This window comes from Cetorhinus maximus, chromosome 15 (assembly GCF_964194155.1).
Source record: "Cetorhinus maximus chromosome 15, sCetMax3.hap1.1, whole genome shotgun sequence".
Classification (NCBI taxonomy): Eukaryota; Metazoa; Chordata; class Chondrichthyes; order Lamniformes; family Cetorhinidae; genus Cetorhinus; species Cetorhinus maximus.
In genome coordinates, this window is record NC_135893.1 from 73,330,437 (window position 1) to 73,355,881 (window position 25,445).

General features: G+C 43.6%; 2 protein-coding genes across 4 annotated transcripts in view; one reads left to right on the forward strand and one right to left on the reverse strand.

Annotated features, from left to right (window-relative positions):
- Nucleotides 1-3,072, reverse strand: part of chtf18 (CTF18, chromosome transmission fidelity factor 18 homolog (S. cerevisiae)) — a 101,165-nt gene extending 98,093 nt beyond the window's left edge. For both annotated transcript variants that reach the window (XM_078558647.1, XM_078558646.1), the window contains exon 1: nt 2,940-3,072. In XM_078558647.1, the coding sequence (XP_078414773.1) occupies nt 2,940-3,042 (103 nt within the window). In that variant the 5' untranslated portion in view covers nt 3,043-3,072. The remainder of the gene's footprint in view (nt 1-2,939) is intronic.
- Nucleotides 3,073-3,197: 125 nt separating this feature from the next.
- Nucleotides 3,198-25,445, forward strand: part of rpusd1 (RNA pseudouridine synthase domain containing 1) — a 39,328-nt gene continuing 17,080 nt past the window's right edge. For both annotated transcript variants that reach the window (XM_078558651.1, XM_078558650.1), the window contains exons 1-3: nt 3,198-3,375; nt 14,009-14,215; nt 24,548-24,671. In XM_078558651.1, the coding sequence (XP_078414777.1) occupies nt 14,034-14,215; nt 24,548-24,671 (306 nt within the window). In that variant the 5' untranslated portion in view covers nt 3,198-3,375; nt 14,009-14,033. The remainder of the gene's footprint in view (nt 3,376-14,008; nt 14,216-24,547; nt 24,672-25,445) is intronic.

A 25,445-nucleotide genomic window follows, 5' to 3' on the forward strand; every position in this document is an offset into this window, starting at 1 on the left:
AGGTTAGAGCAAAAATAAAACTTAGGGCAATGTAAGAACCAGGAGAAATCTGCAAATGTGAAAAAAAGGAACAGAAATTCCGGAAATACATAGCAGGTCAGTCAGCATCAGTAAAAATGAGTTAATGGTTCAGGTGCAAAATCTTCATCAGAACTGAAACATAAATAATTCCTAATATTTCTTGCTCTCATTCTAGTCCATTTCTATCTGGCACACAAGGACCAATCAACAACTCTGCCAAGAGGAACAGAGACAAGATGGTCTCAATTTTAATGCCACACCAACCACTCACCCACCGCCCCTTCAAAAGCCCATGGCTGGCAGGAGAGGTGGACTAAAAGTAGGGAAGTCTTGCTATAAGGCATTGGTGAGACTACACACAGGGTACTCTTTACAGTTTTGGAGGAATATACTTGCATTGGAAGCAGTTTGAGAAGGTTCACTTGGATGAAGGGCTTGTCTTATAAGGAAAAGTTGAGCAGATTGAACCTGAAGAATGAGGAAGAATTTCTTCTCTCAGAGTGTTATTCATCCTTGGAATGTTCTAACCAGATAGTAGTGGATGCTGGGCCATTGAATACATTCAAGACTTAGTTAGACAGATTTTTGGCCAGTTGGCAAGATGGCCAATGTGCCAAAAGCATGGGTTTGATTCCTGTTCCGGCAGACTGGGGAGCTGCCTTCCCAACCGAAGCTACAGTAGTGGACTCTTGGTGTGGACCGAGCCACATGGACAAGAGTAGTGCCATCATCTTATTGAATGGAAGAGCAGGGTCGAGTCTTGCTCAAGGGCAACAAGTCAAAAATGCATGGATGTAGCAGAAACAATTTAAGACCATCGCTACTTTTAAATACTCTTAAAATACCTATTAAAGTGAAACATATGAATATATATGAACATATCAACCAGGAGGAGTAAGCATTCGGCCCCTCGAGCCTGCTCTGCTGTTCAATTAGATCATGGCTGATCTGATTGTGGCCTCAACTCCACATTCCACCTACTGGTAGATTCTTGACTAACAAGGGAGTCAAAAGATGTCTACCTCTGCCTTAAAAATAGTCAATGACCCTGCCTCCACCGCTCTCCAGGAAGAGAGTTCCAAAGATTTACGACCCTCAGAGAAAAAAATTCTCCTTATCTCCGTCTTAAATGGAAGGCCCCTTATTTTTAAACTGTATCCCCTAGTTCTAGTCGCTTCCATAAGAGAAAATATCCTTTCAGCATCTACCTTGTCAAGTTCCCTCAGGATCTTTTTATGTTTCAATGAGATCACCCCTCAATCTTCTAAACTCCAATGGGTATAGACCCAGCCTGCCCAACCTTTGCTCATAAGATAACATGCACCCCCACCCCAATCCCAGATCTGTCAAGTGACCCTTCTCGGAACTGCTTCCAATGCATTAATATCTTTTCTTAAATAAGGAGACCAAAACTGTACACAGTACTCTAGATGTGGTACAACTGTGGTAAAACCTCCCTACATTTATATTCCGTTTCACTTGCAATAAATGCCAACATTCCACTTGCTTCCTCACCACTTGCATACAAACATTTTATGATTCACGTACCAGGACATCCAGATCCCTCTGTACCAGATTTCTGCAATCTATTTCCATTTAAAAAATATGCTGCTCTTCTATTCTTGCCAAAGTGGACAAGTTCACAATTTCCAACATTATACTCCATTTGCCAAATTTTTGCCCACTCACTTAGCCTATCTATATCTCTTTGCAGACTCCTTATTCCACTTCACAACTTACTTTCCTATCTCTTGCTTTGTGTCATCAGCAAATTTAGCAACCATACATTGAAACAATTTCAAAAGTAGTTGAACTTTAGAATGGCAGACAGCCTGAATAGGCAGATCTTTATATAGTGCTCAAACACAAGTAGAGCTTCACACTGGGATAACAGCAACAAGCTGGAGTTTGAAAGGGGACAGAGAGCAGGTCCTAGGACATTACAGCAGGAGTTCCTCAGCCCAACTAAGTCAAAAGTGGGAATGTTCACATAGTTAGCGTTCAATACCATTTGCCGATCCTCAGATAATAAAGCAGTCCTTGCCTGCATGCAGCAAGATTTGGATAACATTCATGCTGCCCTGACAAATGGAAATAATATACATACCACACAAGTGCCAGGCAATGACCATCTCCCAACAAGAAAGAATCTAACCATCTCCTCATGACATTCAATGGCATTATCATTGCTGAATCCCACACCATCAACATTCTGGCATTACAACTGTTCGAGCATTTAACTGGACCAATCATGTAAATGCTGTAGCTACAAGAGCAGGAGAAAGGCTGGGAATTCTGCAGTGAGCAACTCTCTTCCTGACTCCCAAAAGCTGCCCAAAATCTACATGGCACAATTCAGGAGTATGATGAAATATTTCCTACTTGCTTGGTTGAGTGCAGCTCCAACAACACTCAAGAAGCTCGACAAGCAGCCGGCTTGACTAGCACCCAATTCATCACCTTAAACATTCACTCCCTCCACCACCGACGCAGTGGCAGCAGTGTGTACCATCTACAAGTTGCACTGCAGCAACTCTCCAAGGCTCCTTCGACAACACCTTCCAAACCCATGATCGCTACCATCTAGAAGGACACTGTCGCTGGGTCAAAATCCTGGAGCTCCCTCCCTATACAGCACTGTGGGTGTACCTACACAGCATGGACTGCAGCGGTTCAAGAAGGCAGCTCACCACCACCACCACCACCACCACCTCAAGGGCAATTAGGGATGGTGAATAAATGTTGGTCTAGCGACACCCACATTGCACCAAGGAATTAAAAAAGACCATGATTTGCTTCTAACCGGGACCATGGGCTTGGGGGAGCGGGTCCTGACCGGCCGCAGGGGTGGGAAAGGTCCGGGACAGTGAAAGCGGTTCGGAGCGGGATATTCAATGGGCCATTCCGGGTTACATTACCATGAGTTGGTTTATGTATTTGGGCCAAGGCCTCCAGTTCATCAGCAAACAGATCCTGAAAGTGACCATCTTCCTCCTCCTCCCAGTCCCACTCGCCCTCCATCCCCAAACTTCCCGCCAAAACCCCGGAAACACTTCCGAATGGGGGTCAGTCGTGACGTCAGCGCCCGGCAGAAGACCCGCCTCCTAATCCATTCTGGTGTTCTTATTGGTCCAGCGGGACGCCAATCACAGGAGATGAGGCGGAAGGCCCTCTCCCATTGGCTCCCCCGCTTAACTTTGGCTGCGTTGGGACAACAGGGAACAACAAGCTGCATTTGTATAGTGCCTTTAGCGGGTGGAAAGGCGTCTTGACTGGTGTGATCGTCAGATTAAAATCGACACCAGGTCAGAGAAAAGGATGTCAGGACTGATGACCAAAAGCTTGGCCTTGGAGGTAGGTTTTAAGGAATGTTTTGAAGGAAGAGAGGTTTATGGAGGGAAGGCCTAGCCACCCATGGTGGGCAGTGGAAGTCACAAATAGGCTAGAGACTGGATGCAGGGGAGCGCAGATCCTGGAGGGTTGTAGGAAGTACAGTGACGAGGGATTTGAAAACGAGATGAGAACTTTAAAACCGAGGAGTTCCTGGGACTGGCAGCCAGTGTCAGTCAGCAAGCAGCAGGATAAATGGGTGAACTGAAGTCAATGTGATTTAAGATATGAACGGCAGAGTTTTGGATGAGCTCAGGTTTAGAGAGAGATTTGATTCTAACTAGGGGAGCACTAGAATAGTCGAGTCGAGAGGTAACAAATGCATTGATGAAGATATCAATAGCAGATGAGCTAAGGCAGGAGCGGAATGGAGTGGCATTATGGAGGTGGAAATATTTGTTCTCGGTGATGGAGAGGATATGGGGTCAGTAGATAGGCTCATGGTCCAGGTTGAAAACAATCCAGTTCAGCGTTAGACAGTGGCTGGGGACAGGAATCAAATCGATAGCTAGGGAATGGAGTTCATGACAGAGGGGGAAATGATGAAGGCTTCAGCCTGCCCATTGTTTAGTTGGAGAAAATTTCAGCTCATTCAGAACCGAATGACAGTGATGCATTCCTCTAAGCTCAAAAGCTGCACAGTGATTTGGAATGTGCTGTTCAACAAGCAGGTTATGATTAAGCACCTTTCCCTTTAAATGCATGCATGCATGTTAAATGTTAATCTTAAAGGTACCATGCAGTTCAACAAGTTGGCTATGCCCACAAGTAGAAGTTAGAAAGAACTTTGGATGTCAGACAAACAGTCAGACAATGCAGACATTGAAAGAGTCAAGAGGTGGTAGTGAGGTAGAGCTGGGTGTTTGTCAGCATAAACGTGGAACCCTGCAATGATGCTGTCAAGGGACAGAATAAAGATGAGAAATAGGAGGGGGCCAAGCACAGATCGTTATGGGACAATAGAGGTGATGGAGCAGGGGCAGGAATAGAAGCCATTGCAGGAGATCCTCTGACTAGAACTAAATAAGCAAGAGTGAATTAAAACAATGTCATTCCAATTCAGCTGGATAGCAGAAAGATATTGCAGGAGAATTGTGTCACTCGTATCTAAGGCTGTAGAGAAGTAAAGAAAGATGAGGAGGGTGGTTTACCATGGTCACAGTCAACACATTTGTGATTTTGATCAGAGCCGTTCAGTGGTGTGGAAGGTGTGAGTGAGGCCTCATTGCAGGTAATGAATGTGTGCTGTGTGGCTGTGCTGAGGTGCCAAAGAACAAAGAAAAGTACAGCTCAGGAACAGGCCCTTCGGCCCTCCAAGCCTGCACAGATCATATTGCCCATCAACTAAAACATTTTGCACTTCCGGGGTCCGTATCCCTCTATTCCCATCCTATTCATGTATTTGTCAAGCTGCCTCTTAAACACCACAATCGTACCTGCTTCCACCACCTCCTCTGGCAGCGAATTCCAGACACTACCCTCTGCGTAAAAAACTTGCCCCACACATCTCCTCTTTAGTTTTCTCCTCTCAACTTAAATCTATGTCCCCTAGTAATTGACTCTTCCACCCTGGGAAAAAGCTTCTGACTATCTACTCTGTCCATGCCACTCATAATTTTGTAAACTTCGATCAAGTCGCCCCTCAATCTCCGTCGCTCTAGTGAGAACAATCCGAGTTTCTCCAACCTCTCCTCATAGCTAATAACCTCCAGACCAGGCGGCACCCTGGTAAACCTCCTCTACACCCTCTCCAATGCCTCCATATCCTTCTGGTAATGTGGCGACCAGAATTGCAAGCAATATTCCAAGTGTGGCCTAACCAAGGTTCTATGCAGCTGCAGCATGACTTCCCAGCTTTTATACTCAATACCCCTGCCAATGAAGGCAAGCATGCCATATGCCTTCCTGACTACCTTAACCACCTGTGTTGCCACTTTCAGTGACCTGTGGACCTGTTCACCCAGATCCCTCAATGCACTTAAGGGTTCTGCCATTTACTGTATAATTCCTGCCTGTATTAGACCTTCCAAAATGCATTACCTATGCATTGGTCCGGATTAAACTCCATCTGCCATTTCTCCGCCCAAGCCTCCAACCGATCTATGTCCCGTTGTATCCTTTGACAATCCTCTTCACTATCTGCAACTCCTCCAAACTTAGTGTCGTCTGCAAACTTACTAATTAGCCCAGTTACATTTTCCTCCAAATCATTTATGTATACTACAAACAGCAAAGGTCCCAGCACTGATCTCTGCGGAACTCCACTAGTCACAGCTCTCCATTCAGAAAAGCACCCTTCCACTGCTACCCTCTGTCTTCTATGACCAAGCCAATTCTGTATCCATCTTGCCAGCTCACCTCTGATCCCTTGCGACTTTACCTTCTGTACCAGTCTGCCATGAGGGACCTTGTCAAAGGCCCTACTGAAATCCATGTATATAACATCCACTGCCCTTCCATCGTCGATCATCTTTGCCACTTCCTAGAAAAACTTGATCAAGTTGGTGAGACACGACCTCCCCTTCACAAAACCATGCTGCCTCTCACTAATACGCCCATTTGCTTCCAAATGGTAGTAAATCCTGTCACAAAGAATCTTCTCCAATAATTTCCCTACCACTGACGTAAGGCTCACCGGCCTGTAATTTCCTGGATTATCCCTGCTACCCTTCTTAAACAATGGAACAACATTGGCCATTCTCCAGTCCTCTGGGACCTTACCCGTAGCCAGTGAGGAAAGAAAGATTTCTGTCAAGGCCTCAGCAATCTCCTCCCTTGCCTCCCTCAGTACTCTGGGGTAGATCCCATCTGGCCCTGGGGACTTTCCACCTTAATATTCTTCAAGACGCCTAACACCCTCTTTTTTGGTGTTTTTAGTTATTGTTTGTTATTTATATAATGAACAGATTGTATTTTATAACACTGCCATTTTAGTACAAAGGGTTCTAATAGCAGCCACTGTCTCTATGCTTCCATTGATTATACTGTACATCACTTGCATCAGAAACCTGGAGTCTGTGTCGAAGAATGGGCATTGATGGTTGACTTTCTACTTAATGAAATGAGGCCACTGTCCTAGGGACAAGTCTTTCCTGCAAATTGCATTTTTAATACACCGCAAAAGAAATGTAAATATCTGATTGAGGCCAACTAAAATTTTTTAACACTATTTGAAAAACAGTGCATGCATTCTAAAGCCTATTTATCATATAAAGATGCATTTTCTGATCCCCCCCTCTCCAATTATAATATATTGGGGCCAAATTTGGAGGAAACATGAGCCTTACTAATGGTGCATCTGTATTGTGAACCATTGTTACGGTGCAGAAATGCAGATTATGGAGTGGGCAACTTAAGCTGTGACGTGCGCTTTACCACAATTTCTTCCCACTTTTGCGCTGCTCCAGAGTCCCTCACCAGAAAAGTTGAACAGCTAATTATCAATGCAGCACTGAATTTGCTGAATTAATGTTAGTATGATTGCCACAGTTACTTAGGCCTTTACTGAATGGCGCTGGAGGGCTTGGAATCAGTAATGTATTTAATCACTCAGTAGGCTGACTGAGGGTAACATCTTTAATGACTTGTTCTAGGCATTTCAATTGAATCTTAATTATGACTTTCAACTTCAATTAAGTAATCAAATAAGTGTTTTGACATCCAGGCTTGTACTGATTTTCCTTGACTGATATTTTTATATGAATGTTTATTAAGTTTGTTGCTAAGAATGGCTTGCACCCAGTAATGAAACCTGGCTTGGGGGTTGCATGCATTCAGGGAGGAAGACAGAAACAGGCATTTAAGGAGGGTATTATTTCTTACTGATTGTAGAATTGTGGTAAAGTGAATAAGAAGAGGAACAGTAGCAACAATCAAGACTATCCCAGTCTTTTATACTGTTCTAATAAATGCTGCTATATTAGAGATATTCTTACAAAAAACATTTGTTGAAAAAAAGGCTTACAAGTGATAAATTCCTGTTAACTCAAAGCCTTCTAACAGTGGCACAGATCTCCTGCGTGCTTGTTAAGTGACAAGCACAGATAGGAGTACATCAGACTTGCCACACAGCTACAACTACCTTTTATTAGTCTTGTTGGATGGTCTATACTTGCAACTTTGGGTGGATTTTTAGAGCCCTTTTGCAGCGGGCGGGGGTGGGGCATAAATATGTGGTGAGCCATTCAAAAGTCCATTTACTTCTGCAGGACCGTAAAATCCCACTGGTGGAAAAGTCTGCCCTTTGACTTCTCTGTCCTCTCTACATGCTGCCTGATCTGCTGATTCTTTGCAGCATTTTCCGTCATTTCAGCATTCCAGCACCTAGTTTTGTGCTTTTTGCCTTTTTGTTTGTTTTTTCCCCCAATTTGACAACTTGTTCTAATTCGCCAATTGATGGAGAACAAGTGAATTTTTTTGTTCATTCATGGGAAATGGATGTCACTGGTAAGGTCATCGTTTATTAATCATCCTTAATTGCTCTTGAGAAGGTGATGATGATTGGTCTTGAATACAACTGAGAGGTTTGCTGGGCCATTTCAGAGGGCAGTTAAGAGTTAACCACATTTCTGTGGGGCTGGAATCACATATAGGCCAGACCGGGTAAGATTTCCTTTCCTGAAGGACCTTAGGGAACCAGATGGGTTTCTATAACAATCCAGTAGCTTCATGGTCACCATTATTGTTACTAGCGTTTTATTCTAGATTTATCTTATTAATTGAATTTAAATTTCCCAGCTTCCGAAGTTGGACTTGAACTCACATGCTCCAGATCATTAGCCCAGGCCTCTGGATTACTAGTCCAGTAACATACCCACTGTGCTACCATACGCGTACTGACATGATAAATATGATCAATGGTTAGGGCAGAAATGCTCAGACGGTATTCTTCATCTACTGAATAACACTGCAGTCAATTGAAATGTTATGCCAGCACCTCTGCACCTGCCAGCCTGACACCGTGCTGCCAAGGGCAGCAAATGGGGAAGGAAGCTGAATCAATTTTTTTCTTAATCATTCATGGGATGTGGGCATTACTGGTTAGGCCAAGATTTATTGCACATCCCTAATTGCCCTTGAAAAGGTAGTGGTGAGCTGTCTTCTTGAACCGCTGCAGTCCATGTGGTGTAGGTACATCCACAGTGCTGTTAGGGAGGAAGTTCCAGGATTTTGACCCAGTGACAGTGAAGGAATGGCGATATGGTTCCAAGCTGGAGGATGGCGAGTGCCTTGGAGAGGAACTTCCAGGTGGTGGTGTTCCCATCTATCTGCTGCCCTTGTCCTTCTAGATGTTAGAGGTCACAGGTTTGGAAGGTGCTGTTGAAGGAGCTTTGGTGAGTTGCTGCAGTGCATCTTGTAGATAGTACACACTACTGCTACTGTGTGTTGGTGGTGGAGGAAGTGAATGCTTAATATGGTGGATGGATGGCGTTCTAATCAAGCGGGCTGCTTTGTTCGGGATGGTGTCAAGCTTCATGAGTGTTGTTGGAGCTGCACTCACCCAGGCAAGTGGGGAGTATTCCATCACACTCCTGTCTTATGCCTTGTAGGTAGTGGACAGGCTTTGGACAGTCAGGAGGTGAGTTACTTTCTGCAGAATTCCAAACCTCGACCTGCCCTCGTAGCCACAGTATTTATATGGCTGACCCAGTTCAGCTTCTGGTCAATGGTAACCTCCGGGACGTTGATAGTGGGGGATCCAGCGATGGCATTGCCATTGAATGTTAAGAAGAGATGGTTAGATTCTCTCTTTTTGGAGAAGATAGTTGCCTGGCACTTGTGTAGTGTGAACATTACTCATCACTAATCAGTCCAAGCCTGAATATTGTCGAGGTCTTGCTGCATATGGACACGGACTGCTTCGGAACCCTTCCATCAGTTGAACCTGCCTTATCCATCGGTGATTATTATTATGTTATTACGTGTATGGTAGTATAGTGACTATATTAGACTACTAACTCAGTGGCCTGGACTCACGATCTGGAGTAGATTAGTTCAAATCTCACCACGACAGTGGCAAATTTAAATTCAGTTAACTAAATAAATCTGGAATAGGTGCCATTTATATTCATGGAGTGTTTCAGACTAGAGTGGACACGCACAGCTGATTCTGAAGGTGCTTACAAGGCTTTTTTGAACATACTGGAATAGGAGGAGGTCATTACAAAAATGACATACAGTTTAGCTAGCTCTGCTCTTTTGTTGCATACCTACCTACTAGTCATCCAAGTGCCTTCAGCAGTTAGACTTGTAAATAGGTCTCAACTGGGCCAGAGCTTATTTTGTTAATACATATTTGAGGTTTTTCTAGCTTACAGAAAATGGAGAAAAAGGCAAATAACAAAAGAATAATAAGAAAATAATAATTAAAAAATTAACTATACTTATAAGGTGAAACAGCATGGTTCACCTTTGGAACAACTACTGTACATTAGAGTCAGATGTTGGCCAACAGGTACATACTGGGCTGAAAGGTGGGTGAATTATGTTGGAGTGCTAAAATACACTGATATGCAAGGATTCATGCTCCTGACTCACTACTTGGTGGATTCCCATCACGGGGTGATGTCAGGTAGGAAACAGCTACTTCACAGGAAGAGAGCAATTTTCAGTCCAGGCCGCTATCACCCAGATCCCTGTAGCTGATTACTGAGTGACATTGGCAAAGATTGTTAGGACCAGATTGCTGGCCTTCTTACCTGACTAGGGAATAGTGTTACAAGTGGGGAGACCAAAAATACAACAAATGGAGCAGGAAAAAAAATCTCTTAAACCTTCCTCCCAAAAATATACAGGATTGGAGGTCTGCAAACATTGTACCATTGTTTAAAAAGAGTGCGAGGGATAGTTAAAATAATTATAGGCCGGTCAGTCTGACTTCGGTGTTTGGAAGATTATTATAATCAATTCTGAGAGCCTGAATAAAGTATCACTTAGAAAAGCACGGATTAATCAGGGATAGTCAGCATGGTTTTGTTAAGGGAAAGTCGTGTCTTACTAACTTGATTGAATTTTTTGAGGAAGTATTAAGGAGGATTGAGGAAGTATTAAGGAGGATTGATGAGAGTAGTGTAGTGGATGTTGGCTACATGGATTTTAGTAAGGCATTTGACAAAGTCCCACAGGGCAGACTGGTCAGAAAAGTAAAAGGTCATGGGATACAGGGGAATGTGGTGAGTTAGATCCAACATTGTCTCAGTGACAGAAAACAAAGGGTAATGGTCAGTGGATGTTTTAGTAGCTGGAAAGCGGTTTCCAATGGCACTTTACAGGGCTCAGTGTTGGGTCCCCTGCTGTTTGTGCTATATAATAATAATGTGGACTTAAATGTGGGAGGCATGATTGGGAAATTTGCAGATGACGCAAAAATCGGCCCGGTAGTTGATAGTGACGAGGATAACTGTAGACTCCAGAATGGATATCAGTGATTTGGCTGAGTGAGCAGAAAAGTGGTAAAATGGAATTCAACCTGAAGAAGTGTTAGGTTATGCATTTTGGGAGGGCAAACAAAGCAAGGGAATACTCAATAAATGGGAGGATATTGAGAGGGGTAGAGGAAGTGAGAGACCTTGGAGTGCATGTCCACAGGTCCCTGAAGGTGACAGGACAGGTTGATAAGGTGGCAAAGAAAGCATATGGAATGCTTTCCTTTATTGGATGAGGTATAGAATACAAAAGCAGGGATGTAATGCTGGAACAGTATAAAACAGTGGCATTTTGTGTACAATTCTCGTCACACATTACAGGAAGGACATAATTTGCTCTGGAGCGAGTACAGAAGAGATTTACAAGAATGTTGCCAGAGCTGGAAAATTGCAGCTGAGGAAAGATTGGGTAGGCTGTGGTTGTTTTCCTTAGAACAGAGGAGGCTGAGGGGTGACTTGATTGAGGTGTACAAAATTATGAGGGGCCTAGACTGGACAGGGAAGACTTTCTTCCCCTAGCAGAGAGGTCAGTTACCAGCGGGCACAGATTTAAGGTGATTGGTAGAAGGATTAGAGGGGATTTTCAGAAAAACCTTTTCACCAGAGGGTGGTAAGGCTAGTCAAATAGTTGATGCATTGGCTTTAATTTTCAAACATTCCCTAGATTCAGGGAAGGTTCCATTGGATTGGAACCTTCATGGCTCTAGGGTGAAAGGGGAAAGGTTTAGGGGGAACATTAGGGGGAACTTCTTCACTCAGAGAGTGGTGAGAGTGTGGAACGAGCTACCATCTGACGTGGTAAATGCGGGCTCACTCTTAAGTTTTAAGAATAAATTAGATAGATACATGGATGGGAGAGGTCTGGAGGGTTATGGACTAGGTGCAGGTCAATGGGACTAGCGGAATAATATTTCGGCACAGACTAGAAGGGCCGAATGGCCTGTTTTCTGTGCTGTAGTGTTCTATGGTTCTATGGAAAATAGCAAATGTAACTCCTTTGTTCGAAAAGGGAGGGAGACAGAAAGCAGAAAACTACAGTAAGATAAAGGCAAAATACTGCGGATGCTGGAAATCTGAAATAAAAACAAAAAATGCTGGAAAAACTCAGCAGGTCTGACAGTATCTATGAAGAGAAAGACAGAGTTAACATTTCAAGTTCGTATGACTCTTCAGAGCAGAGTAACACGGACTCGAAACGTTAACTCTGTCTTTCTCTCCTCAGATGCTGTCAGACCTGCTGAATTTTTCCAGCATTTTTTGTTCTTGTTGCAGGAAACTACAGGCCAGTTGGCTTAACATCCGTCATAGGGGAAATGTTAGAAGCTATTATTAAAGATGTTATAGCAGGGCACTTAGCAAAGTTTAGAGCAATCAGGTAGAGTAAACATGCTTTCGTGAAAGGGAAATCATGTTTAACCAATTTATTGGAGTTCTTTGAAGGAGTCACATGTGCTGTGGTTAAAGGGGTACTGGTGGATGTACTGTGCTTAGATTTCCAGACAGCATTTGATAAGTTACCATGCCAAAGGTTACTGCAGAAAATAAAAGCTCATAGTGTAGGGAGTAACATATTGGATGAAAGATTGGCTAGCTAACAGGAAACAGAGGGTAGCCATAATTGGGTTTTTTTCTGGTTAGCGGGATGTAACGAGTGGTGTGCAACAGGGATCAATGCCTGGGACTTGGTTGAAGGGACAGATGAAATGGTTGCTAAATTAGCTGACAACACAAAGACATGTATGAATGTAAGTTGTGAAGAAAATGTAAGGAGGCTACAAAGTGACATAGATAGGTTAAGTGAATGGGCAAAGACCTGACAAATGGAGTATAATGTGGGCGAATGTGAAATTGCTTATTTTGGCGGGAAGAATAAAAAAGAAGCATATTATCTAAATGGTGAGAGATTGCAGAGCTCTAACACTCAGAGGGTTCTGGGTGTCCTAGTGCATGAATCACAAAAGGCTAGCGTGCAGGTAAAGCAAGTAATTAGGAAAACTAATAGAATGTTATCATTTATTGTGAGGGGAATTGAATACAAAAGTAGGGAGGTTGTGCTTCAATTGTACAGGGCACTAGTGAGACCACATCTGGAATACTGTGTACAGTATTGGTCTCCTTATTTAAGGAAAGATTTAAATGTGTTAGAAGCAGTTCAGAGAAGGTTTACTAGGCTAATACCTTGAATGGGCGGGTTGTCTTATGAGGAAAAGTTGGACAGGCTAAGCTTGTATCCACTGGAGTTTAGAAGAGTAAGAGGTAACTATCAAAACCTTTTAAGATCCTGAGGGGTCTTGATGTGGAAAGGATGTTTCCTCTTGTGGGAGAGCTAAGGGTCACAGTTAAAAAATAAGGGGTCGCTCATTTAAGACTGATGAGAATTTTTTTCTCTCAGCAGGTTGAGAGTCTTTGGAACTCTCTTCCTCAAAAGGCAGTGGAAGCAAAGTCTTTGAATATTTTAAGGCAGATGGATTCTTGATTAACAAGGGGGTGAAAGGTTATTGGGGATAGGTGGGGGGTTAAAATCAGTTCAGCCATGATCTTATTGAATGGTGGAGCAGGCTCAAAGAGCCAAGTGGCCTACTCCCCCTCCTAATCCATATGTTCATATGTGTCTGGAATTTGCTGCCCGGATTGATGGTTGAGCCAGAAAGCCTCAACTCATTTAATAGGGACCTGGATCTCCACCTGAAGTGCTGTAACCTGCAAGGCTATGGACCGGGTGCTGGAAGGTGGGATTAGAATGGGCAGCTAGTTGTTTTTTCAGCCAGTGCAGACATGATGGGCTGAATGGCCTCTTTGTTTGCCATAACTTTTCTATGGTTCTACTGAGCTGTTCTCTTCCTCTTCCCCTAGCACAAAGGCAGCACCAGTTTTAAGCTAATCCAATGTTAAAGTTAACAGAAATAAAAACAGAAAATGCTGGAAATACTCAGCAGATCAGGCAGCATCTTTAGAGAGAGAAACAGAGTTCATGTTTTTGTCGATGACCTTTCATTATCTCTGTTTCTCTCTCCACAGAGGCTCCTTACCTGCTGTGTATTTCCAGCATTTTCTGTTTGTTTTATTTGATTTCCAATGTCCGCAGCATTTTCCTTTTGTGTTAAAATTAACAGTCCCCTTGCATTAAAGTAGTGGAGCCATGTGGTAATCTTCAACTCTCTGTCTTTCCTTAGGACTGATGCTGCATGGCGTGGTGATATGGAGACTGCCAGCATAGACAACCTGCGTATTCTATACCAGAGCACAGATTTCTTGGTGGTGAACAAGCACTGGGATATTCGCATTGATAGTAAGATGTGGTATGAAAAGCTGACTGTTCAGTCTCAGCTAAAGCACCAGTTTCCTGAGCTTGTTGACCCAGATACTTACTATGGCTTTAGGTGAGTACTTTATGTCCACTTTGTATCATGACACCAGAGTTTACCCTGAATTTGTCCAACTGAGGGAGCTTAGAGAAACTGACATTTATGTAGCAATTCATGGAACACTGGCACCAGTACTCAGGAAAGAGAGAGCTGTTCCATTGGGATGGGCTGCATTTAAACCGGACTGTGACCAGTGTCCTGGTGAATTGTATAACTAGGAACAAAGACTGTGGATAGGGCTTTAAACTAACACATGGGGGGAGGGTGGTGGAGGTGCGGGGAGGGAAGAAATTTCAGGTGAAGGGAGATTTAGAAATCCAAAGAGAAAAGTTGGGGCAACAGAACAGTGTAGCAATGTGGGTAAAAGCAAGCAGAGTGGGATAGGTGGGGACAGAGTTTAACAGTAATTTTGCATCAGTGACTAAGGTTCATGCATGGATTAATAGTAAAAAAATGCAATTAAAGGCTCTTTATCTGAATGTGTGAAGCATCCACAATGACATAGATGAACTAGTGGCACAAATAGAGGTAAATGATTTAGACTGAATCACCATTAAAGACATGGTTACAAGGTGGCCAAGGTTGGGAAATAAATATTCCAGGATACACAATACTTCAAAAAGACAACAGAATGGCAAGGAGGAGGGGTAGCCCTGATAGTAAAGGATGACATAAGGACATTAGTGAGGAAGGATCTTGGCTCAGAAAATCATGAAGTAGAATCAGTCTGGGTGGAGATGAGGAATATCAAAAGTCAAAAAATGCTGTTGGGAGCATTTATAAACCCCTTGACAATAGTTATACTGTTGGACAGAGCAGTAAAAAAGAAATTCTTGGGGCATGTAACAAAGGCAATATAATAATTGTGGGGGTTTTAATCTTCATTTGGACTGGACCAATCAAATTGGCAAGGGTGCTCTAGAAGGTGAATTTGTAGAATGTTTTCATGACATAATCTTGGAGTAATGCATTGTGGAACCAACTGGGCTTAAAGCTATTTTACAACTAGTACTATGTAATTGAGGAAGGGTGAGTTAGTAACCTCATAGTAAAAGATCTGCTGGGAACTAGTGATCCGTAATGCAATTAAATTCCATGCTCAGTTTGAAAGCAACATACTCCAATCACGAACCAGAATCTTAAACTTAACAATGCCGATTACATAGGTATGTAAGAAGGATGTAAGAGAACTGGCTACGGTTGATTGGGTAGACTAAATGTATGGCTGTAAATAAACAGTGGGAAACATTTAAAGAAACAATTCAAAATTTTCAACAAAAATCATTCAATAGAAAAACAAACACTCAGCAAGAAAGATCCATCTGTAGTTTACTGAGGAAGTTAAGGATACTATTAGATTAAAATAAAGGTTTATAAGGTTTGTAACGGGCAGGAGTGGGGGGAGTGGTTTAATTTAAACAGCCCTAATTTCTCCTCTCACCACCCATCTGCAAACAGAAAGGTGTTTTTGATTTTTGATTTCCCTCTCAATATGTGGTGGCGTATTTTCCCAACCAGTCAGTTTTGGTATGATCCAATTGTCTATTAATAACCCCACAACAAACCCGAGAATGGGTGAACTAAATGGGTTAGTTTATTTTTACACACACTCAATGGGGTGTCGTTACATAACCCCGGTACATTCATACAATAAGAGAGGGATAAGAGAAAGAAAGGTACAGGGCAAAGACCATAGACAGAATAAGAATTATTGTTTCACTTGAGTCCAGAGCCAAAATCAAAAGTCCAATGGTGTATCATTTCACAGGGATTAGCAGGCTGAAGCTGATGATGGGTAATTCACTTTTCCAGTAGCAATGACTTCCACGATGGTAGTCTACATTCCATGTAGAGATGATTTAATCTTGTAGGCGTTGGTACAAAAGTTCAGAACTTCCAGTAGAAAACAGTGTAGGTGGGAAACCAGGTATTCAAAATCCTAGACAGAGCCCTTTCTCTGCTATTGCCTGCTAGATGAAAAATGGCACTCTGCCCTTTTCATCTCCTCAAAGCAAATTACAGGTTCTAGCAGCTTGGGGGGTGGGGGGAGGGAGTGGAGGAAGATGTGTCATGTGACACGACTCCCTCTTCTCCACCTTGTGTTAGACAAAGGATGTATATCCCTTGTCTGGATTCTTGAGAGGGTTAATGTTTCACCCATTAATAAGTTCAACAGAGGTTTCAGGGTCCTTTTGTTTTTACAGACTGATCGTCTCCATTGGCCAGGGCCATGCCTTAAAAATGTAAAGGGCTTTTGTACATTTCCTTGGGATTTGAGCTCTGCAGTCACAGGGGGGCATTCACACCTCTTTAGAGATAACGAGGTTGCTGCTGTTTTGAAGGCCAGAAATTCCTTTTGTGTGAGTCATAGCCAGTGATGACTTCAGGGCCACCAAAAAGTTGATAAAAAGGGAAGTAGTAGTATATGAGAGCAAACTAGCTGGATTGTAGATTGTAAGAGCTCTTACAAACATAAAAAGTAAGAGAGCAGCTAAAATAAACATAGCAGAGACAGGATAAATTATTATGGGAATGAGGAAATAACAGAGACATTGAACAAATATAGACAGGTTAAGTGAGTGGGCAACAAGATGGCAGATGGAGTGTAATGCGGGGAAGTGTGAAGTTATTCATTTGGTTGTAAGAATAGAAAAGCAGAATATTTTTTAAAAGGTGTGAAACTTGTAAACGTTAATATTCAGAAGGACTTGGGTGTTCTCGTACAAGGGGCACAGAAAATTAGCATGCAGGTACTGCAAGCAATTAGGAAGGCAAATGGCATCTTGGCCTTTATTGCAAGGGGAATTGAGTACAAGTCTTGCTACAGTTGTACAGGGTGGGAAGGATGACCAACTCTGGGTGAAACAATTAAGGGACACTTCGCCATGACAGGGTGGCAAGACCATGGCAACAGCCAAGGGTGGGGGGCGGTGGGGATGGCTGGTGAGACCGGGGACCTGGGGTAGGAGGGCACTGGACAGACCCAAACTTGAGCCACCAGTGTACCGTGGCCAGAGCAGGCACAAAACAAACAGCGGGATTTTCAACTGACTTTTGGCTGCTCTCCAAATTTTCCTGTCTTGTTTGCAACGATGCTCGCCACTGGCGGGATTGGAAAATCCTGCCAAAAGTCTATAGATCTGTAGAGAGGGCAAAAATCTGGGACAAAACGTGTCCCGGGAAGCGGGTCGATAAGTACAGGATAGTCCCAGAAAATTCAGGACAGTTGGTCACTCCGGACTTTGGTGAGACCACGCCTGGAGTACTGTGTGAATTTTGGTCTCCATATTTAAGTAAAGATAAACTTACATTGGAGGCAGTACAGTGAACATTCACTCGATTGGTCCCTGCAATGCGGGTGTTGTCCTGTGATGAGAGACTGAGTAAATTGGACCTATATTGTATGGAGTTTAGAAAAATGAGAGGTGATCTCTTTGAAACATACAAGACTCCGAAATGGGCCTGACAGGGTAGACAATGAGATTGTTTCCTCTGGTTGGGGAATCTAGAGCACGGGGGCACAGTCTCAGGTTAAGGGATTGACCATTTAGGACTGAGATGAGGAGAAATTTTGTCGTTCACAGGGTTAGAAACGTAGAAAACAGGAGCAGGAGTAGGTCATTCTGCCCTTTGAGCCTGCTCTGTCATTCAATATGATAATGGCTGATCCTCTATCTCAATGCCATATTCCTGCGCTCTCCCCATACCACTTGACGCCTTTCGAGTCCAGAAATCTATCTATTTCTTTCTTAAATATAATCAGTGACTTGGCCTCCACAGCCTTTTGTGGTTGAAAATCTCACAGGTTCACCACCCTCTGAGTGAAGAAGTTTCTCCTCATCTCAATTCTAAATGGCCTACCCCGTATCCTGCGACTGTGACCCCTTGTCCGAGACACACCTTCAGCCAAATGAAACATCATCCCTGCATCCAGTCTGTCCAGCCCTGTCAGAATTTTATATGTTTTATGAGATCCCCTCCCATTCTTCTAAATTCCATTGAGTACAGGCCTGGTCGACCCAGTTTCTCCTCATACGCCAATCCTGCCATCCCAGAAATCAATTTGGTGAACCTTCGCTGCACTCCCTCTAAGGCAAGTATATCCTTTCTTAGGTAAGGAGACCAAAACTGCAAACAATACTCCAGTGTGGTCTCACCAAGGAGTCCTCTTGCAATGAAGGCCAACATACCATTTGCCTTTTTAACTGCTTGCTGAACAAGGACACCCAGGTCCCTTCGTACATCAACATTTCCCAATCTAGCACCATTTAAATAATACTCTGCCATTCTGTTTTTCCTACCGAAATGGATAACTTCACACTTACCACGTCATACTGCATCTGCCATGTATTTGCCCACTCACTTAACTTGTCTAATTGCCATGAAACCTCATACCATCCTCCTCACCACTCACATTCCCACCAAGTTTCATGTCATTAGCAAACTTGGAAATATTACATTTGGTTCCCACATCCAAATCATTGATATATATTGTGAATAGCAGGGGCCCAAGCGCTGATCCCTGCAGTACCCCACTAGTCACTGCCTACCACTCTAAAAAAGACCCATTTATTCCTACTTTCTGTTTCCTGTCTGCTAACCAATTCTCAGTCCATGCCAATATATTACCCCCCCCGCCCAATCCCATGTGCCATAATTTTACACACTAACCTCTTATGTGGGCCTTTATCAAAAGCTTTCTGAAAATCCAAATGCACTTATGTATTTTGCTAGTTACATCCTCAAAAAACTCCAGTCGGTTTGTCAACCATGATTTCCCTTTCATAAATCCATGTTGACTTTGTCTAATCCCCGTTGATATTTTCTAAGTGTCCTGTTATCACACCCTTTATAATAGAGTCTAGCATTTTCCCTACTATTGATGTTAGGTTAACCGGTCTGTAGTTCCCTGTTTTCTCCTTCCTTTTTTTTTAAATAGTGGGGTTACATTTGCCACTCTCCAAACTGCCAGGACTCTTCCAGAATCTACAGAATTTTGGAAGATGAAAACCAACGCATCCACTGTTTCCATGGCCACCTCCTGTAGTACCCTGGGATGTAGATTATCAGGCCCTGGGGATATATTGGCTTTCAGTCCCATTAATTTCTCCAGCACTATTTTTATAGTAATACTAATTTCTTTCAATTCCTCCTTCTCACTAGACCCTTGGTTCCCTAGCATTTCTGGGAAGTTATTTGTGTCTTCCTCTGTGAAGAGAGAACTAAAGTCGTTGTTTAATTGCACTACCATTTCCTTGTTCCCTATTATAAATTCTCTTGTTTTGGACTGTAAGAGACCTACATTTGTCTTCAACAAGCTTTGTTCAGGCGTTGACTCGGGAATCTGGCTGGTCACAGTGCCGTCGGAAATGAGCTGCTCTGATCTGGCCAAGAACATAATTTTTTAGCTCACCCCTGCTAGGTCTTTTGACTCTGCAATCCGTGGGTATTCAAACTGAACCTCCACGCGATCTCTGGAGTCCTCAGCTGCACAGTGGAGCTTTTTTCCCTTCTTCCCTCTACTTCTAATTCTGCTATGGAGCTTCTCTCAGGCGATCTCCATCTGTGTCTTCACCCAGGTGCTTTCAGTCAGATCAGAATGCTGCTCCTTTAATTTTCCAGCTTTTGAATTTCTGCTCCAGCTTTTCTGAGTTTCTGGGTTTTTCCAAGAGCTGCCACCATGTTGTAGGGTGTTTGATACAGTTTGATAGGTTTGAAGAAGTCTTTGTAGTCATACATAGGCTAACTGTAAGTCTTAATTGACTCTAGAACTATTTACAAATGTACAGTAAAGAGTACAAGCTAGGAGCTGTCTCAATGCTTGCTGGTACACACAGCTCTGTCCAACAGAGACTGACCCTGGGTGTGGGTCATGTGCTTTCTTACATCACTGTGTGGGCGGTACTGCAGTCAGTCCCACATTAACCCTTATGTGCCAGACCCTTATATTACAGCTGTACTTTGCTTCCAGCTGTGGGGAATGAAGCACTTGAGACAGGTATCACTGTTGCTGGGCCCTGGTCTTGCGTTAAATACAGTTAGGACACAACATTATCACAAATTATAAACTGTGAAAGCCAGACAATTCTCAATTTCTAAAAATGAGCTTGAGGCCACACATTGGGCAGAATTTTTTGCCTTCCGGGCGGGCGGGCCTGACCCAATCTCCGGCGGGCAGGGAGCCGATCCCCGCCGGAGAAGCGGGCCCCGCTGCCATTTTAAGTGGCCGGGCCAATTAAGGCCCACCCAGCGTGACGCCTGGCGCTATGCACTTACTGTGCGGGCAGGGGAAGATTCCCCAAATGCGAGAGTGTGCTCTTTTGCGCATGCGCACGAAAGAGCGCACATCTCCCTGAGGCTAAGTGCTGCCTCAGGGAGATTGCTGACAGTTGTGAAAACATTAAAAATAGAAAAAAAAATCCTTAACATGTCCCCCTCATGTGACAATGTCACGTGAGATGGGACATGTTCATAAATTTCACTAAAACTTTATTAAACTTTTTAAACCCTACATGAAACCTCATCCCACTGGTGGACGAGGTTTCGTGTTTTTTCAGAAGCCCGCCGGGGCTCCTGGCCTGCCCACCAGCCTTAAGGTTGGTTGGGCAGGTCCTTTAATTGTTCTAATGATCATGTCAATGGCCTCAATTGGCCATTGACAGGTCGGCGGGCGGACAGCTGATTTCGCTGTGCCCCCACCTTCCTGAATATTTAAATGGGGCGGGATGACGTCAGAGGGAACCCCCGACATCATCCCGCGTCATTTTGCGCGCGGCAAGCGGGCCCCGGCCCCTGCTTGCCAACGGCAAAATTCAGCCCATTAACTTTTGTGATACAAGTAAGGATTCTAAGAAATGACTAGAAAAATACCTGCCAATTCAAACATTCATTGAGAAAAGATACCTGTGGGTTTCTTTGTTTATATTTATTAACCAATTGTACTAGTTAGTTTCTCTGCCATCAATTCTTGGGGCAGTAAAACTGAGGGTAATGTTATTAAAGACAGTCCCTTTTGGATATTTTAAGGCTTGGATTTGGTAGCAAATTAAATGACAGGAAGCCTGAAGCTCATGGTTGACAAGCCAGAAACACTAGCTCCCAGAAGTCTTTTGTAAGTTCCTTGGGACATTTTACTACTTTAAAGGTGTCATAAAAAGGCAAGTTGCTGTTGTAATATATGCTTGGCAATTTGAGGTCAGCGGTTGCTTAATTGTGACGACACCAAGAGACTAATTAATATTCCATGCTGGATGGAGTCCAAGGTCCTGAAGCAACAGTCTTTAGCATTCCTGACGGTTTTGATGAATTTATCCAGTGAAGTAGCCGAAGAAATTTATCCATGCTGAGATAGTTGATTTCATTAAGACTGTGGCACTGGGTCTCGGTAATTTTGGAGGGTTAAAGAGTAGACTATTGGCCAAAGCTTCTACTACATAAGAACATAAGAAATAGGAACAGGAGTAGACCATTCAGCCCCTCGAGCCTGTTCTGACATTCAATAAGATCATGCCTGATCGTCTTGTGTTTCGATTTCCACATTCCCATCTAACCCCGATAACCTTTGATTCCCTTGCCTAACAAGAATCCATCTACCTCCGCCTTAAAAATATTCAATGGCCCTGCCTCCACCACCTTCTGAGGCAGAGAATTCCAAAGTCTCACTACCCCCTGAGAGAAAAAGTATCCCCATATCTCTGTCCTAAAAGGACAACTCCTAATTTTAAAACAGTGTCTCCTAGTTCACCCACAAGAGGAAACATCCTTTAATTGTCCATCTTGTCAAGGCTATTCAGGATCTTGTATACTTCAATCAAATCACCCCTCACTCTTCTAAACTCCATTGGAAACAAGCCCAGTCTGTCCAACCTTTCCTCATAAGACAACCCACTCATTCCAGGTATCAATCTAATAAACCTCCTGTGAACCGCCTCCAATACATTTACATCCTTCCTTAAATAAGGAGACCAAAACTGTGCACAGTATTCAAGATGCAATCTCACCAATGCCCTGTATAACTGAAGCATAACATCCTTAATTTTATGTTCAATCCCTCTCGTAATAAAGAATAGCATTCCATTAGCCTTCTTAATTACTTGCTGTACCTGCATACTAACTTTTTGTGACTTATGTACTAGAACACCTAGATCTCTCTGCACCTCAGAATTCTGTAGCCATTTTCCATTCAAGTAATACTCTGCTTTTTTGTTCTTCCTGCCAAAGTGAACAACTTCACATTTTCCCACATCAAACTCCATTTGCCAGATCTTTGCCCATTCACTCAACCTATCTATATCCATCTGCAACCTCCTTATGTCCTTTTCACAACATACTTTCCTGCCTATCTTTGTGTCATCTGCCAATTTAGCTACCATGACTTCACTCCCCTCATTTAAGTCATTGATGTAAATCCTAAAAAGTCGAGGCCCCAGTACAGACCCCTGTGGGACTGCACTCATCACATCCTGCCAATCAGAAAAAAACCCATTTATGCATACTCTCTGTTTTCTGCCAGCCAGCCAATCTTCTATCCATGCTAATATGTTACCCACTACACCATGCGCTTTTATTTTCTGTAATAATCTTTGTGGCACCTTATCAAATGCCTATTACAACTTTATCCAATGATCTGGCTGGAAATGCATGTACATGGACATGGCTGGCTGTGATAGTCTAGAACGCTGAATAACTTGCAACAGTATTCAAGGCTCACACACACCAAGGGCAGTATTTGATGCAGGCCATGGGGGTCTTGCCTGCCAGTTGAAGACAGCGAGAGCCCTGTGTCATCTCCTTTGGGGAAGACCTGCATTAAGTGCTTCTAAGCGGCCAGCGGCGGACATTCTTCAGCACCAAGGACGCTGGTGACAGAAAAACCGTCCCCTGATCCTGTGAGAGCTGCTGGCATTGCACCTAGGCTAACCAAGGGACCCAGGCCACAGGTGTGTGAGGGCAGGATGGGGATGGGGCGGGTGTTGTGGGAGATAGGGGGAAGGGGGAAGCAGATAGGCTCTCACCATTCTTGCCCCCCCCCCCCCCCCCCCCCCCCCTCCCCCGCCACTCCCCCTTCCCAATGCCGGGTTCCTTGGTGAGATACTGAGTGCCTTTGAATAAGGATCCCCCTTTCCTTCCTGGGAGACCGCAAGCAACCCTGACAAAGTTTGATTTTCAAATTTCCTGCATGGCGACTGCCCTGTTCATCATTGCTTGAATGCCAGTTGTGGCGAGCTGAGGCCCTTAAGTGGGCAGTAGGGCAGGAAGTCCGTCCACAAACCTTCTCTCCCCAGACTTAATTGGAGCAGAGATGGAAAGGCAGCGGCATCCTCACCCAGCACCCTCCCGCCTGATTAAACTTCCCCCCGCCTCCAAACTCGCTTTGGGGAGGGCATTAAATCTGTCCATAACGCATGGGTTAAGCCCATGGAGCCATAATCCAGCCAGGAATTAGCACCTTTGCAAAAAGAAACGGGATGGAAGACAATTGGTGAGAAAATTAGAAAAATTTATTTTCTGCTGAATCATCCAGCAGCAGAAAAAACCTATTGTATTCTTTTTAGTTTATTATATTTAAGAGGGTAGAACATCAGTATAATAGATACTGGTCAATGTGGCTAGCTGTAAACTGCTAACCCAAGGTTTGGTTATGGTATTATCCAAGAATGTGTTTTAATTAATTTCATATTTTACTGCCCATTGTGTGCTATGTGACTGCTGAATAATTCATTTACCTTTAGCTATTTTGGATTAGAGGTGTAGATTTTTTTTATTCATTCATGGGATGTGGGTTTCGCTAGCTGGGCCAGCATTTATTGCCCATCCCTAGTTGCCATTGAGAATGTGGTGGTGAGCTGCCTTCTTGAACCGCTGCAGTCCATGTGGTTTAAGTACACCCACAGTGCTGTTAGGGAGGGTGTTCCAGGATTTTGACCCAGTGACAGCGAAGGAAGGGCGATATATTTCCAAGTCAGGATGGTGTGTGGCTTGGAGGGGAACTGGTGGTGGTGCTCCCATCTATCTGCTGCCCTTGTCCTTCTAAATGGTAATGGTCGTGGGTGGATGGCAAAGGATATCCTATTAACCGCAGTGGCATTGCATATTGCCAGATCTTTTGTGACACAGATCAGGTACAACTCACAATTCACCTGTGTTGCCATGATGGTGGTCTTATTTTTGTCCACGTACTGGAAGGCATCCCATAAACCATTGGTTCAACATGTAGGCTTAAAGTAAGTTTGACAGATTTCAGCTACCATCTTTCCTTGAACTTCATCAGAAGTCTGGTTACTTAAGGCAAGGGAAGGGGCATTTGCTGTTGTGATTCCAATCATTTTGTTATATGTTTCTGGACAGATTTTGCCATCAGCTAGACTTTTCCACCAGTGGGGCGCTGTGTATTGCTTTTAGTAAGATGGCAGCTGCCAAGGCCTATCGGTGTTTCAGAGATCGTATAGTAACCAAGGTTTACCTGGCTCTGGTACGTATCTCTTTGTTTTATTTAATTGATTGCATACATCTTCACTTTGTGCAACATTCATCACAGCACCAATCATACCAACAATGTCCTGAAGCCAATGGGGTGGAAATTCCTCTGTGGCCAGTAGCATTATATGGTCATATCGATTCACCAGGATATCCACACCCAATATTCAATTCAATATATTCAGTATTGACTTAAATAGAACTGAATGTTGAGCTATCCATATAAATAGGAGTACTGCCCAAGACAAATTTCTACCCCATTTGACTCTAAAATTGAGTCAGCGTAGTGATTTTGTATTTTCTTTCAAAACTGACTATGAGATGGCTGTACCTAGCTCCTTTATCTAGTCACCACATCATCACATTTCTAAGTTACTGGCACAGGAATGAGATCTGCTGCTGTTCAGTCTCCGTTCCCAGCAAGAATTTGGACTCCTGTTCATGATCCAGTGACTGTGGCTGGAAATTACAGGTGATGAACATCGCACCCCAACACCACCTACCCCGCCACCCCCCCCCCCCCCCCACCCCGGCCTCCTGCTTCCTCGTGATATCCACTCACGCTGGAAAAGTCCAGTCTTGTTAGGAAATGTCCATACATGGATGAGTAACTGATGGTCTGCTGGTGCCTGTGACATCATACCCACTAGGAACACTGAATAGGATAGCAAATGATAATGGGAGGTGATTTTCCCTGGTCCCATGTGTTGACAATGTTGTAAGCAGAATGACAGCCATTTGTAGTGGAATTGGTGAGGTACTCAATCCC